Raw genomic sequence first — 17,243 nt, forward strand, 5'->3', positions numbered from 1 at the left:
AGGTTGCCAGCCTAGTTGGTCAAGTGGATGGCATACCTGTTTTCCAACCAACAAGTTGTGGGTTTGAACCCCATCTTGGGCATGTATGTTTGTAAAAGCCTGTTTTAGATGAGCATGATAGCTCTGAGTTTATCGGGCTTGTAAAACAAAAAAGTTTCTTTATGATGGTATCAGCAATAATGCTACTAGAAAGAGAATACTGATAGCCTAAAAGTGTTCCTTATCTTTTTTTACAGTTCTGTTTCTTTAGAAGGTTCTGCATTTGAAAAAACACGCACATTTCTCAGCTTTGTTAACAGAAAACAAGGGGTAAGTAATTTTTTTATGTTTCTTGTTTTAATTTAAACTTTAAAATTCTACAATTGCTTTTCCACCCAAGTAATTAGTCTATTCAGAAATATCTGTGAATATCATGAGGTCTTAGTGAATTTCTTCTTTTTCTGTTAAATTTAAAAATAAAAATTCTTAATGACAGATATAAATTTGAACATCCCTAGGCATGAATGAGAGCCAATAGCCTGTGTTGTTACTTATAGGTTGGAATGACTGATTGGTTGGAGTTATAGTAATAGCAAGTGAGGCTATGAAATCAGTTATTATTCTATTAATTGGGCTGGTTTTTCTGTTTGTAGGAGGGAAAACTCCACCTACATAACTAACCTTGACTTGAAAAGTCCTTACATAGGTTCTGTGCATTCTAGATGGGATTCTCCCTGGGTCTTTCCAGCTGAAAGCTAAGTGTTTGTCACTGCTCTGTGGCAAAACTGGTTTGAAGTAAGAAGGAACTCATTGATATTTGTATCTAATAATGACAACACATTTTAATCCTGACATAATACTGAAGAAAGAAAATACTGTTTCAATGCACATAGATGGAGAAATGAGATTAAAGTTGGTTTGGCAAGCTTAAGTTGAATTTTTGATAAGCGACTGGTTACTGCTCATGTTTTAGAGCAGGGGTTCCCAACTCTATGCCCACAGGCACCATGGCACCCATCGACCAATTTGTGTGTGCCTGCTGCTGTTCAACCGTGTGCCGTAGAGTTTGAAATAATCACGCAACAATTCATGGCATGCTATATGATGCATACATTAATGACACATGACGAGTATTAAACCCATACAATGTAAAGTAGACGTGCATTCAAAGTTGTTCATTCCAGTTTAAGAACTGGAATATCATCATATTCTCCTAATTATGAAGCACTGGCCAATGAAATGCAATGCCAAAGATCACACTACCTTACATATATATATTTAAATTTTTATATAATGTAAACTTTCATTATTCATTTAACAAAAGAATTCAAAAAATTTGCTTAAAAAAATAGATGGTACCCATCGCCCTATCGATATTTTAGAATGCTCTAGGAAACAAAAATGTTGGGAACCTCTGTTTTAGAGGCTTTGAGGAAAATCTAAAGATTTGTAATCTTTTTTTCAGGTTGATCCTGCTGTTTACCATCATTTTAAAACTGCTGATATAAGGACAGTCTTTCTCAAAAAAAAAAAAAAAAAAAAGAATGATTGAATGAATAAATACAGTAGATCTCCACATTTATGACCTAATTGGCTCTTGGGAAACTCATTAAGCAAACCATCATAAATGTGAATTAAGATTACATTTATGATGATAATCTTAATTTACATTTATGATGGCTTAATCTTAAAAACAGCTTGTCTGTGTTCAATAATAAAGTGAGACTGAGGAGGCTCATGTATGCACAGTGGGGGCTGTTTGCCTTATGGAAGACTGCTGTTAGGTGGCATGCAAGTAACATAGGCAATTAAATAAAAATTTTTAATCAAAATTTTTTCTATAGCCCTTTCAGGATAATTTATGTAAGTCCAAATTTACTTGAGTCAGAGTATGTTTATACAGCAGACACTCTGACTTAAGTAAATTTGGACTTACATAACTAACTTTGCCCACCTTTGGATCCAGGCTATTGAAAGATTTTTAGAAACTCTTGTAGTTCTTGATATTTCCAAGTCATGTTTGCATTGAGAACTTCTCATCAATCTGCTATCTTATGGTCTCCATCCTGCCCTTTGTGACTAGATTGCCACTTCTTCTTTGGTTGTTATTGCATGTCATGGTGATGACATGCAATAACATGGTTTGTGCAATCACATTTTTATCACTGCTGTAGTACCCAACATTTCTATACTTCACACATGCTCTTCCTTCTATACATCAGTGACTTTTCTCTCTCTCTTTCTCTCATGCACACTTCAAATCTTATTAATAGTTTTGTTAATGACGGTATTCTCCATTTAAGAAACCTTGTAATACTCAAATTATTCTAGCTTCAAGATCTTCCACAACCAATGCCTTAAACACTAATCACCTTACCCTTCTTAAGTGTGGTGAAGATAATCTATCAAATTTCATTGCCATCATCAAAACACAAGAATATGTTCCTCGCTTCTTCTGGGTAATACGAGAGGAGGCTTATTACCCAGAAGAAAGATTCTACTTTGCTCTTGCTTGCATTCTAATAATGTTTTAAAGAAATGAGTATCCAATAATCAACATCCATATACAGTTGAAAAAATGTCAAACCAACTTTTCTTCTTCTTTATTCCCTCTTCCTCTGTTCTTTGGAACAGTATTCTCTATATTGATTTTCACAATGAATATAACTCCAGCTTTTCAAGAAACTTGTTAATAGATTCCTTCTTTCTCCTTAACCACTAGCCCACACATTGCACTCTTTTGTTATAGGTCTCATGTGGAGTCAATATAAAAAATTAATAATATAGGTGTATGCATACATTTTGTGACTGTGCCTGAAAAAATCTTGTTGTGGGTGAAGTATTGCTTAACAATTAGCGAGTGTATTGTAAAAAGATACCCTAAATTAAAAGGTGACTGCTTCTTTTTCTTCAGTTACATTTACCAAATATTTTTGTATGCATATAGTCAATTATTAATTTCCTTTTAAATTGATTTCATCAACATTGCTGTCCCAATTATCAAGTTAGAGAGTGTTTTCAGTTTCTAATAGAAACACAATCTGGTTGTCATTATGAGAACCACAAAAGGGTTAAAAACTAACCATAGCATGGATGTTTGTGAACGTGTTTAGCTGGTGTTCATTTTCTTTTCCCCTGCTCTCAAGCATGCACACAACCCTACTTACAGGAGACTTGAAATGGCTTGAATATAAATACCATATTCAGAGCAGAGTTCCCATAATCTTAGTGCTCTTCTAGCTCACCTAACACTGATTTGCTGTAGGTTTTTCTGATTTTGCTACCCTTGCAGTATTATATTACATGCCTCTCTGGCTAAATCAAACAATGTTTTCTTCAGGGTTTGCCACTGAATCTCCAAGATTTGATTCTTGTTTTCAAACTTATTTTTTTCAATTTCAATTTTTTTTTTTTTCCAGTTATATTTAATTTACTTCTATAACATGTTACTGCACGTATATTGAGATTCCATTGTAATCATGCGCCCTAACTGTATGTTATTCCTAGTATTGTTTAAACTACTATACTGATGATGTCCCAAGATACCCAGGATGAAATATTTACGAATTAAATAGTCATTACTGTGGTTATTACGTGTGTTTTTAGTGAAAAACTTATTTTTTCTTGAATAATGTTTGTATTCTACAGTTCACCTCTGAAAGCTACTCAGCTTTGATTCTTTTTAGAACTTTCTTACATACTGTTCTTTTCATTGTGATATTCATTTTTATCCTACTTAAAACTAAGTGATGGTAGCTTCTGGTTTCAAATCCTATGTACACTATTACAGCATGAAGAAATCGCTATCAACAATCAACATAGTCAGTGAGGTATTTCTTTCTTGTATCTTCTCTTTATGTGAACTTATGCACATCTATATTTTGGAACATGGTATCAGTAATGAGTAATCTGTATCCTGAACAGAAATCTAGCAGACACATACCATTATTATTAGCTTTGCTCTTTTCTCCAAATTTTCCCAAAACATTTCTGTGTGTCTTGTAATCATTTCTTACGATGCTGTTTAGATCTCTAACAAGGAACAGCTTTTCCTTTTTAGTTGTGTCAGCTGCCTTCTCTAATTGTCTCAAAAAATTTCCTTTGGTTCTTCCTTACTAGAACCTTCTGTGGGACCATAAGCATAAAAAAGATTCATTCTACAATTCCCCATTCTAATATTTGTCAGTATCACTCTACTTGATAATGCCATTCAAGAAAATTATCCTTATATTTAGTGTTGAATACTATAGCTACTCCTTTTTCCTTATTGTCTTTGCTTGAATATAACATCTTGTATTTGTTGCTCAGACAGATCTCACCTTTGTCTTCTTTGTTTCAGTAATATCTAACATGTCAATCTGGTACTTATCCAGTTCTTCTAGTAGTATGATTTCTTTTCCATAGATGTTTTTTATATTGATGGTACCAATCTTGAACTGTGATGATGTTTTAGTAGCTGACTTTCTGCTGTTTGCCTAATTCCCTGACAGAAACAATTAGGGCCTTGTTTAACTAGGTGATCCCCCCTCCAAGCCAGCATGAAATTCTTTCATGTTGTACCATCATTCTGGATTTTGGTTTAATCCATTAAGAATAAAATTTGATCAGCTAAATCCCAAATTGCCACTAAACCCTCATTCATTCATTATCCAGGTACCTAATAGGATGCACTACAAGAAGGTGAGGATTGGCCATTAGATCGAAAGATTTGATCAGTTCTCCACATTTCTTAAAAGGTGATGTGGAGGTCTCCTTCCAGTTATCCAGCGTTTATCCTTAAGCATCTTTAGGCTATTTCTAGTAATATTATTGTATAAGTTAGCCGATGGTGGTGCCAGTACAGAACTCTAGGGTACCTGACTGGTCTCCCTCCTATAGAGTTGCTATAGCAAATGTCTTTGACTAAATCCAGAAGTGTTGTCATATATCTATTTCCTCTACCAACTTTGTTGCCACGGTGAGCAGATTGCTAAAACGATAACCATGCTTAAAAAAGCCATACTGTCTTCTGTATAAAATTAAAATGCTATCTACCCACTTCTGAAAGTGCATTCTTACCATCCTCTTCACAATACTTTAGCCACCATTCCAGCAATGCCTCTGATTAGTATATAATTAGCTGTGGCAGTCCTTGTACAATAGAATTATATTGTCCTTCCACTCATTAGGAATCATCACCAATTTCCTGATATGAACCCTTGCAGAGGGGGGGGGGTGCATAGGCTACTATGACCATTCTACATGATTAACTTTGCATTATTACTAATATTCTATGAACAATTTTCCTCCAAATTACTTTTCAGCATTCCAGAATTGTCATATCTAATAATTTGGTCCTCTAGGACTGCTTCCCAAACTTCTGGATGTCAGGGCCCCCTTTGGAGAAACTAAAATATTTCACAGCCCCCTCGAAAAAAATCATAATATAGACATATTATTATAATATTTATTGTATTTATATTCAATACAAAACATACACAGCAAATATTGCAAAAATCAAATGCAAATATTACATTTTTAGCATCTTACATACACATTTAACATGGCACATTATCTCATATTTTATATAGATATATTGTTATTGTACATTTGCAGTATGAGCACATGAAAAGTAAAATGATTAGTAACAAACAAAGTAAGAATTAAAAACATAAAAGAAGTTTAATAACAATTTAATGTGATGAATGTGTTTCAATACTGCTACACAAAAAGTCGATATCATGTGAAATATTTGAAAATGCAATTATTAGATTTCTGCTTTGAAATGAAACTTATATGAATAAGCATACATATATTTACTAATATTCATTAAGCGCCGAAATATGCAGGAAGCAAAATTTGTGAACCTGCACCAATGTGTGATTTTTTTCCCATTAAAATATAAAAATTAACAAAAAAGAAATAATAAAAATTAAATACGTTTCTTTTAAGTTAAAAAAAAATCTACTTAGTCTTAAAACATTTTAAATTTGTTCTCATTATTTCATGGCCCCCTCAACAAAACCTACGGGCCCCAAAGGGGCCATGGCCCACAGTCCTAAAGTGATGCTCTAGGATGCTTCTGATTGAATCAGGCCACCTAGATCTTGGTCTTCCTCTGGATGCCTTTTCTGCCATGTTAGCAGTACACACACCTGTTTTGCTAACTTTTGCTCTCTCCTATTCTGCTGAAGTGACCATACTACTTAGATTAGCCCTGTTCACACATTCTTGAATGCAAACAATGTCGAGTTCCTTCCTAATGTCTTCATTTTTAATATGATTCTGCCATTTATGTCATCTGTTCCAGCCCTTAATTTTTCTCAGAGCTCTCGTATTTATGGTCTCTGGTCAAGTGGTTTATTTCTAACCCTGCTCTCAGATTCATAACTTAAAACTGGTTTGAACACTGTCTTGTACCCTACTAGTTTTGTGTTTGGCTAATTTCTCTCATTCCATATACATTTATTCATCTGGCCCCTATACCATATCATCTTTGCTTATTCTGTTATCTATTTCCATATTTAATTTTCTATCTTCACTAAACACTAGCTAAATAGCTGAAATGTTTTACTGGTTCTATAGGTTCTTCATTGAGAATGCAACTGAAGTTTCCCATTCCTGCCTATTTTCATAGTTTTTGGTCTTTCTGTTGCTGATTTTCATGCCAAATTTGTTACAGCTGTTATTTAATATTATTAAGATAATTCTGAATACTTGTGTTCCCTCTGTGTGTGTGTGTGTGTTGAGGACATCATCTGCATAAAGCTTAAGAGCCAGAGCCAAGTAACTTACGAAGGCCTCCACATCACCTTTGAGGAATGCAGAGAACTGACTGGGGTTTCTGACTTGTCCAGTCCTCAACTTCATGTGGTGTTTCCTGTTAGTAAGTATCCACTGGGGTGCTGAATGAAGGAGGATGGTTGGCAATTTGGGACTTAACCTACTAAATTGTAACCTCTATTGGCTTAAACCAGAAATAACTCTGATGGTACAACATGATAAGATTTCATGCCAGCTGGGGTATCACCTAGTTAAACAAGGCCCCCCACTGTTTTCATCAGGGATCTGCGGCAAACTGGGAAAAATCAGCTGCTCAAACAGACTCAAACTCAGCATAAAGAAGAACCCCCAACATCAGTAGAACTGAAGATAGCAACCATCAGTATAAGGAGTATTAATGGAAAGAAATCAGGCTTGCAGAAGACCTTGAAAAGTATTACGTGCATATAATTGACATCACTGAAACAAAGAAGACAAAAACGGGTGAGATCTTATCAACTAATAAGTATAGGATGTTATATTCAGGCAATACTAATCAAGGGAAGGAAGGAGTAGCTATATCATTCAACATCAAACTACCTTCCAATCAAGAAGTTTATCTTCTGATAAGTTTTAAGTAGAATTATGTGGGCAAACTTCAAACTGGGGAAATGGTCAATGAAAGTTATTATTATTTATTTATTTTTTATGTTTGGCCCATCCACAGGAGGTTGGTTGGTCAACCTATAGTACATTAGTACCGTGTATGGGTAGCGGGTTGGGAAAGGAAGAATTTGTTTACATTTGATTTGAATGACTTTAAATTGTATTCCTTGGAAAACACAGCACGTGGGAGACTGTTCCACAGTGCAGCAGTTGCAGGGATGAAGGAAGAGGGAAAAAAACTTGTTCTGTTTGTTTCTAGGTGTAGTGTGAAGGGATGTTGTGCAACAACTGCACGTGCTCCAATGAGCTTAGTACTGAGCGGAGGAATTATTGATGTTATTTCGGATGAGCATTTCCCATGAAAATATTTGTAGAATATACATACTGCAGAGACCATACGTCTATGTGAAAGTGGGGGGAGAGAGAGAGAGAGAGAGAGAGAGAGAGAGAGTTGGTAAGGGATGGATCATTGATAAATGTAATTTTGAGAGAGTTTTTAGGGGTCCCACCCCTTATGTGGGAGCAGTATTCAATAGCTGGATGGATTTGTGATTTGTATAATGTTAATAGCTGTTCGGGGGCGAAGTAACGTCTTGAGCGAAAGAGAAATCCTAGTTTTTTTGAGGCTGAGGATGCAATGGTTGTGATATGTTTAGGCTAGGAGAGGTTTGATGTAAGGATTATTCCAAGAAGCAAGATCTCAAACTGTCTGGAAATTTGGGTATTGTCAAAAAGGATACTGGGAAAAAATGGTTCTTTTTTTATGGGAAATAGTACAGAACTGGGTTTTATTGGTGTTGAAATTTATGAGGTTGTCCGAACCCCATTGTAGATGGCTTGGAAATCGGAGTTGAGGGTGGTGGTTGATGTTCTGTAGTCTGAGGTGAGTTGTGTAGGGTAAGGCTTATCAAATGCAAGCGAGGAGTGTAGTGTGCTGTCGTTAGCAAAACTATGTATTGGGTTGGAGGTCAATTGCAGTAGGTCATTGATATATAGCAGGAAGAGGGTTGGTGAGAGGACAGAACCTTGTGGGACCCCAGCATTAATTAAGTGATGAAAGGATAGGGAGCCGTCCACCATCACACACAGTGTGCGTCCAGACAGAAAGCTAGCAATCCAACTACAGAAGTCCTGGGTCAGACCGAATGATGGTAGGTTGCCTTAGTAGGCCTTTGTGCCAGACCTGGTCAAAGGCTTTGGATATATCTAGTACAACCACTTGTGATTTGCGAAACCTCTCCATAGCATTTGTCCAGAGATGGGTGACGTATGTGAGTAGATCTCCTGTTGATCGGCAGTGGCAGAAACCATACCTGCAGTGATTTATTTGGTGAGTGTCTTCAAGATAGTGTAGTAGTTGGGAATTGATGATTTTTTCCATTACTTTTGACATTACTGAGGTAAGCGAGATAGGGCGGTAATTGGATGGCAGTGACTTGTCATCCTTCTTGGGAATGGGCTGAATATAAGCCAATTTCCAGTTTGTGGGATAGATTCCAGTGGAGTAAGAGAGTATATAATAGGTGACATAGGATAGGGGTCAGTTCTGGAGCACAAACTTTCAGAACAATTGTGGGAATGCCATCAGGGCCATGAGACTTTTTTTGTGTCTAATTTGGACAGTATTTTTCTGATCTCATCCTGGCAAGAGGATATGGGGGCATTGTATGTTGGTTGTGGGACGTTTACCATCATCAGTTATGCATGCATTTGAAGCAAAGTATAAAGCCAGAAGATTGACTTTTTCTGTGGGTGATGATGCAGTAGAGCCATCTGGGTATGGTAGGAGTGGAAATAGTGTTGGACAGAAGTTATGGCCAATTGCTTTGGCGAAAGACCAAAAGGCTTGGCTGCCATTTGGACAGGCTGCTAGTTTCCTACTTTTTGCTCTTTCGAACTCTGTTTTGGAAGCGTTGATTGTTTTTTTGTTTTTTTTTTTGCATCTATTACGGACTTCGATGTAAGCTTTGAAGGAGGATGAGGTTCTTGATTTCAGCCAGTTGTGGTATGTCTGGTGTTTCATCTCTACAGCCTTGGCACATCTTTTGGAGAACCAGAGTTTCATTAGGGAATGGCAGTTCAGAGTGCTGTGTGGAATGTATGTATTCATGCCAGTGAGGATTACTTTGGTAATAAGCTCGGTGCATATGTTTGGGTTGGAAGGCCGGAAGCAATAGTCCAACCATGGAAATGCAGCATAGAAGTTGCAGAAGCTGATCCACTTGGCGCTGTTATAGTTACAAACTACTCTTGTATGGGAGTGTCTGTGTAAACGTTGTTGCATGGGGAGGAGATGAGCACTAGGTTGTGGTCAGAATTGCCCAGGGGGCTCACAACTTTCCCCGTGCATTTGGAGGGATCATTGGTGAGGAAGTGATCTAGGGTGTTTGGAGAGTGGTTTGGGTTATCTGGTATTCTAGTTGGCATCTGGACAAGTTGTGTAAGGTCGTTAGTGATGGCAAATGTTTCAGCATCTCTGCCTGCAAGATCTGTACAACTGGAGGACGAAAGCCAGCTAGTGTTGTGGACATTAAAATCTCCTAGGAGGATGATTTTGCTGTTTGTAAAGTGGGATTGGAGAAAGTCGATTTTTAGGGAGAGGAAATTAAAGAGCTCAGGGTGGTTGGTTGTGTTGGGGGAGTGATAGAGACAGCAGATGAATTGGACTGAGTGGGGAAGGGATATTTTCAACCAAAGAAGGTTGAAAAACAAAGTTGGGTGATTCTAGGTTGGGTGTTCTCTGACAAGGTATGTCAGAGCAGATGTATGTATTTGTGCCTATGGTCTCATAGAAGATTCTCCTAAGGAAGAAGTGCAGGAATTTTTTGAGTCATTACAGCAGGCAGCCAGCTGACATAAAGAAAATTTAAAAGTGGCACTTGTTGGAGATCTACAGAACAGTATGAAGTAAATCCCACCAGGCATACACAAATGTTCTGTGAAAATTTGAATAAAAGGGTTAATAACAATGCTAGTTATCTGCAGAATTTCTGCTCAGGATATAGACTAGTCATTACTAACATCATGTTCCAAACATAAAGATGTGCAAAAGTTCATGTGGAGAGAAGACACAAGAAATAAGAAAATCCTCATTGACTGTGTTATTGTTAATAGTTATTGTTATTGTCAAATTCCTCTGTACACTCTTATATTGTCAAGATACAAGAGTGTACAGAGGATTTGACCATCGCTTAGTTTTAAGCAGGATAAAAATAAATATCACATTGATGAAAAGAACAGTATGTAAGAAAGTTTTAAAAATAATTAAAGTTGAGTAGCTTTTACAGGTGAACTGTAGACAGCTATACAAGTATTACTGAAGAAAGAATAAAACAGTTTGAAAACATGAACCAAATCTTGGAGTTTCAGTGGCAAACTCTGAAGAAAACATTTTTGATGGAGTTGGGAAGTATCTGTTGAAGTTCTCTGCAAGGAGAGAGAAATAAGAATTTCATGGTGGACACAAGAAGTTAAAGAAGCAGTCCTGGAAAAGAAGAAAGCATACTGAAAGTTCCTAACAAATGAGTCAGAAGATTCCCTTAAAGTATAGAGAAAAATATAAGAGTGCTAAGCTATGTGGAAGAGGCTAAACAAAAGTCATAGGATGGGAAGACTTTAGTAAGAATATAGATAATAAATATCAAGAAGGTTTACAAGTGTTTATAAGGCTATCGAAAAAGAGCATAGAAAGGAAATTAAGAGTACTGTGAAATGAATCAAAGATGATAAAGGTGACATGAAAACTGAAGATAAGGATATCCTAGATATCTGTAGTAATTCAACTTGTTCAGATGCCAACCAGAATACCTGATAACCCAAACCACTCTCCAAACACCTAGACCTCTTCCTCACCAATGACTCCTTCCAAATGCACAGTGAATGTAGAGTGCCCGCTAGGCAATTCTGACCACAACCTAGTGCTCATTTCCTCCCCCATACAACAACACTTACACAAGCCACTCCTATACAATAGTAGTTTGGCATTATAACTTCTCACCAAGTGGGATAGCCTCCGCATTTTCTATGCCTCATTCCCATGGTTAGACTATTGCTTCTGACCTTCCAACTCAAACACATGCATTGAACTCATAACCAAAGTGATCCTCACTAGCATGGAATCATACATTCCCCACAGTACTCTGACCTGCCATTCCCAAACTAAACCCAGGTTTTTCCCAAAGATGTGCCAAGGCAGTACAAATAAAAAACCAAACATACTGTCACTGGCTCAGATCAAGACCCCATCCTCCTTTAGAGCTTATACTGAAGCCCAAAATAAATGCAAAAAAAAAAACAATCGATGTTTCCAAAACAGAGTTCGAAAGAGCAAAAAGCAGGAAATTAGCAGCCTATCCAAATGGCAGCTGAGCCTTTTGGTCTCTCGGCAAAGCAATCGGCCATAACTTCTGCCCAACCCTATTCCCACCTCTATCATATCCAGATGGCGCCATTGCATCATCTCCTACAGAAAAGGCTAATCTCCTGGCCACACACTTTGCCTCCAATGCACGCACAATCAACAATGGCAAATGTCACCCAACCATTCCAGATGCCTGACATTCAATGCCCACCACATCCTTTTGCCAGAAAGAGATTAGCAAAACACTGTCTAAATTAGATGCAAAAAAAAGTCTCCTGGCCCTGATGGCATTCCTTCAATTGTCCTGAAGGTTTGCGCACCAGAACTGTCTCCTGTCCTATGTCACTTATATATACTGTCTTACTCCACTGGTATCTATCTCACAGCCTGGAAATTGGCCTATATTCAACCTATTCCCAAAAAGGGTAACAAGTCACTGCCGTCCAATTACTACCCCCATCTCACTCACCTTAGTCCTGTCTAAAGTAATGGAACAAATCATCAATTCCCAACTCCTACACTACATTGAAGCTACCTGTCTGATAAACGACTGCTAATATGGATTCCATCACTGCCGATCAACAGGAGATCTACTCATATATGTCACTCATCTCTGGTCAAATGCCATGGAGAAGTTCAGCTAATCTCAAGAGGTTGGACTTGATATTTTCAAGGCATTTGACTGGGTCTGGCACAAGAGCTTACTGAGCAAGCTGCTATCGTTTGGTCTATCTCAAGACCTCTGTAATTGGATTGCCAGCTTTCTTGAAGTGTTCCCTAGGGCAGTGGTCTCAACCTGGCAGCCTGCAGGCCGCATCCGACCCCTGAAGCAATTTTACACAGCCTGCGAATGCATTTCAATTATTTGTTGTAAATACAATGCTTATAGTTTTAGAGACATATAGATATGGAATGCGCATAAGCTCAGTCCATATCTACAATTTACAATCAGTAAATTTAGTTCATCAGCCGACAGTTGGTGGCGCTTCAGTATTCTGGTGTTTCCGATGCACAGCTGCGCAATTCATATTGCAATATAGATGGAGACAAACTAATGTACGGCTTATAAAACCTGTTTATTTGTGCTTGTTGTTAGATCTACATTATATCAATACCTATCGTTTAGAATTGTGCATAACTTTTGAGTGTTGCTTTCATACAAAAATTCATCTTGTTGAATTAAAGTTGTAAATAAAATTATAATAGTGATTTTAATTAAGAGATTAAACTGCAAGCCATGTCTTTAACAAAGAGTAAAAGAAAAGTGGACAAAGAAGGATGCATTTTTCAAGATAAATGGGAAATTATGTACTTTTGTGGTGTTGTGCACAATAAAATTTTGTTTTATTTGTAATAAGGGAATATCAGTTCCAAAAGAATACAATTTACGTCGCCATTATGAAACGAATCATGAAGAAAATTTTGAAATGTTGGAAGGCAAATTGAGGGAAAAAAAGTTACAGTTTCTGAAATCTGGCTTACAACGCAACAAAAATTTTTTACTGAAACAAATAAATCGAAGCAACAGTTCCCAGAAGTTTATCTCTCACGCACATCATTGCAAAACGATCAAAACCATTTACCGATGGCGAATTCCTTAAAGATTGTTTGATTAAGTCTGCTGAACTTCTTTGTCCTGACAAATAACAATTATTTAAAAATATTAGTTTGTCAGCCAACATGGTAGCAGAATGTATTAACGAAATTACTAATGATTTACGATGTCAGTTAAAAGAAAAAAATATAGATTTTGCAGCATTCTCAATAGCATTTGATGAGAGTACTGACATCACAGATATAGCACACCTTGCCATTTTCGTACAAGGTGTTACTGATGAATTTGAAGTAATTGAGGAATTATTGGAAATAATTCCTATGAAAGGAAAAACTGGTGCACAGGATATTTTTTCTGAAATAAAAACTGTAATAGATAAATATAAATTAAATTGGAATAAAATTATTGGATTTGCAAGTGATGGTGCAGCTACTATAGTTCGTAAACAAAATGGAGTAGCAGTAAAATTAAGAAATATAGTGAAAGAAGAAAAATTTCAGAATAAATTTTGCACTATGTGTTGCATTATTCATCAAGAAGCACTTTGTGCCAAAAGTTTGTAGATGGATAATGTTATGGAAACAGTAACTAAAACAGTAAACTTTATCCGTGGACAATCTCCGAATCATCGAGAATTTGTTGCATTGTTTGAAGAAATTGAAAGTGTGTATGGAGAAATGATTTATTATAACGAGGTGAGGTGGTTAAGTCGAGGAGCTATATTAAAACAGTTTTTTGATTTAATAAATGAAATCAAAATTTTCATGACACAAAAAAATAAAACCATCGACGAGCTACATAATGATACATGGATAACAGATTTAGTATTTCTTGTTGACTTAACCGGCCATTTAAATATTCTCAATAAAGAGCTGCAAGGAAAGAATAAATTTATTACTGACACGTATGCTTGTATTAAAGCTTTTAAAGTTAAATTGCAATTATGGAAAACGCAACTGGAATCAAAAAATTTCGTACATTTCCTACATCTTAAATCCTGCCCTATTATTTCATATGAAAAATCTGAAGAATATGCAAGAAAAATAGCATTATTACGACAAGAATTTGAAGAAAGATTATAATGATTTGGAGTCCGATTTTACATTATTTTCATTACCATTAAAAAAATGAACGTGAATAACGCACCAGAAAATCTACAAATGGAGCTAATTAATTTACAGTATGATATAAATCTTATTCAAAGATTTGAAGATGTCAAAAGATAAATACCCTCAGTTACGAAATTTTTGCAATAAGAATAATCACTTTGTTTGGGCGTACATTTATATGTGAACAGTTGAAGATTAATAAGTCTATGAAAAGAATCCGATTGACCGATGAGCATCTGCAATCTGTGATGAAGATAGTTTCTAGTAATTTTTCTCCAAGGCTACAAACTTTATCAAAAATCAAAACGCCATCAAGTGTCAATTTGCAGTAAGAAATAAAGAAGTTTATAATTATTTACATACAAACGTGTATTTTTTTCTGTATGTGTCGAAGAAAAATTTAATAAATAAAAGAAAGAGAATAGTTTCATTATTTATTCTCAAGTTATAAAGGTTATAAAAGGGTTTCATAATTATAAAGGTTATAGAGGGGTGGTATCCTTACATTAGGGGTAAGTACAGTTCAATATATATATTCACTCTCATTCTGTTAAAAAAATAAAAAAAAAAATTCCGGCCCATCAGCTGATTTTACATCGTGCATTCGGCCCACATGCAATTTCAAATCTAATGTGTTCCCAACCCATACGCTGTACTAATGTACTTAAAAAAAAAAAAAAAAATCTGTAGTAATTGCTTTGAAAGACTGTTACATGAAACAACCAGCGATAGAATTATACTAGAAATTTTTCAAGAGGAATGCAAAGAGGAGTACATGTCAATACTTGAGGTTTAAAAAAAAAAAAAAAAAAAAAAAGCTATTAAAAAATGTACAAAGGCAGCTGGAGTACATGATATTCGACCAGAATAAGTATAGCGGTATAAAAGTTTTGGTTACACTGCATAATTCAAAGAGTCAGAAGGTCGAATTCCAGATGATTGGAGTAGAGCTGTCATTGTTCCCATCTATAAAAAAAAAAAAAAAGGGGAATAAAGCAGAATGTAAAAATACCTGAAAAGAGGCTGAGAAAATTTGTGGAATAGAAGCCAACTAGAGGTTGTCAGGATCAGATTTTCACATTATGGCAAATAGTTGAGAAATCATGAGAATATTACAAGGTTCTGTACTTTAGTTTTGTAGATCTGGAAAAGGCATATGACAAGGAGCCCAGAGTAAAGCGTTTCAAAACATTACAATTATATGCGATAAATGGCAGCACAGAGCAATACATAGTCTGTGTTTAAGTTCTAAGTCAGTGGTAAGAATTGAAGGAAATACAGGAAGATGGTTTGATGTAAAATAAGGTGTGAAACAAGGAAACACTCTTATTCATCATCTATATGGATCACATTATGAAAGAAAGTGGCATTAAACCATGTATGAGAATTAGAGATATGAAACTGTTTTTTTGATTTAGGCAGATAATGTTGTACTCCTAAACACATAAAATGTAAGTCTGCAGGATTGTCTAACTAAATACAGCTGTAACAAATTTAGCATGAAAATTAGCAATAAAAATACTAAAACTTTGCAGGCAGCAACATAGAAAACTTCAGCTGCATTCTGAATGGGGAACTTATAGAACAAGTAAAATATTTCAGCTATTTAGGCACAATTTTTAATGAAGATAAATTAAATTTGGAAACACACAACAGAATAATCAAAGCTGGTATGGTAGCTAGTCAGCTGAATAAATTTATATGGAATAAGAGAAATATTTGTAAAACACTAAACTAGCAATATACAAGACAGTGTTCAGACCAGTTTTAAATCATGGATCTGAGAATTGGCTTAGAAATAGAGTACTTGATCACAGATATGAGAGCTCTGAAAAAAAAATTAGAAGAACTGAATAGATAGCATCAGTGTACAGAATTATATTAAACATGTAGATGTTAGGAAGGAACTTGACATTATTAGCATTCAAGAAAGTGTGAGCAGGGCTAATCTTTTTATGGCCACTTCAAAAGAATGGTAGAACGATTAACAACACAGGTTTGATGCCAAGATGGCATGAAAAAGACCTAGATGAAGACCAAGGTCTTTGTTTGATTGATTTAGTTCAGAAGTTCCTTAGAAGAAAATGTTAGATATGATAATATTGGTAATATAACAAGTAATAGACTAATTTTGAGGAAAATTGTTGAAAGGAGATTATTAATAATGTAAACTTATGTAGCCTGAACACCCCTTGAGGATACACATCAGGAAATTTAAAGAGATGTGTATCCTCTAAGTTTAATATCTCTGATTCTAATATCCTTAAAATTCCAGTTTCTTTTATAAGGTGATCCCCATATATTATGAATCAGAGTAGAGAGAGTGTGCAGCATTGTATTACAACTGATTTTTCATCAAACTGTCTTTCTGAATTTCTTTCATTTCTTACTGCTTGCTGACTTGCAACTTAAATATAGACTATGGAATATATAGACTATATATTCCATTTACCCTATATAACTGTGCGGTTAGCCTAGTAGCTTTGCGCTTCGCAACCATATGCCTGGAGAAGGAGTGTCCCAGGTTCGATTACCGTTGAGGATGTGAGGAACTTGAGGATCTTCCTCAGCCATAACCAAGTTAGCCGGTCTTGGGCGCAGGCAGTAGGGTATTTTCTGCCAGTTTATCTGGTGTTTTTCATCCCGCAAGCAGGCAAACCAGTCCTGTGAACAAATCATTCTACAGTCAAAAATATATCCCCCCCCCCCCCCCCAGCAACAGGTCGGTTGGGAGTGGTACTAACAAGAAGTCGCATCTAAGTAACACGCGGACCCTGCATAGGAAGTAGGAATAATGCATAGTGAAAGAAGACCCTCATTTTAAAAAAAATTT

General features: G+C 36.0%; 1 protein-coding gene across 1 annotated transcript in view; it reads left to right on the plus strand.

The window, feature by feature from the left end:
* LOC150096851 (mdm2-binding protein-like) overlaps positions 1–17,243 on the plus strand; it is a 269,877-nt gene that overhangs the window by 130,480 nt on the left and 122,154 nt on the right. Inside the window, exon 9 of the mRNA XM_090408172.1 lies at positions 237–309. Within this exon, the coding sequence (XP_090264298.1) occupies positions 237–309 (73 nt within the window). The remainder of the gene's footprint in view (positions 1–236; positions 310–17,243) is intronic.

This window comes from Typopeltis vanoorti, chromosome 18, assembly GCF_054136105.1.
Source record: "Typopeltis vanoorti isolate ZY-2024b chromosome 18, IOZ_Tvanoo_1.0, whole genome shotgun sequence".
Taxonomy (NCBI): domain Eukaryota; kingdom Metazoa; phylum Arthropoda; class Arachnida; order Uropygi; family Thelyphonidae; genus Typopeltis; species Typopeltis vanoorti.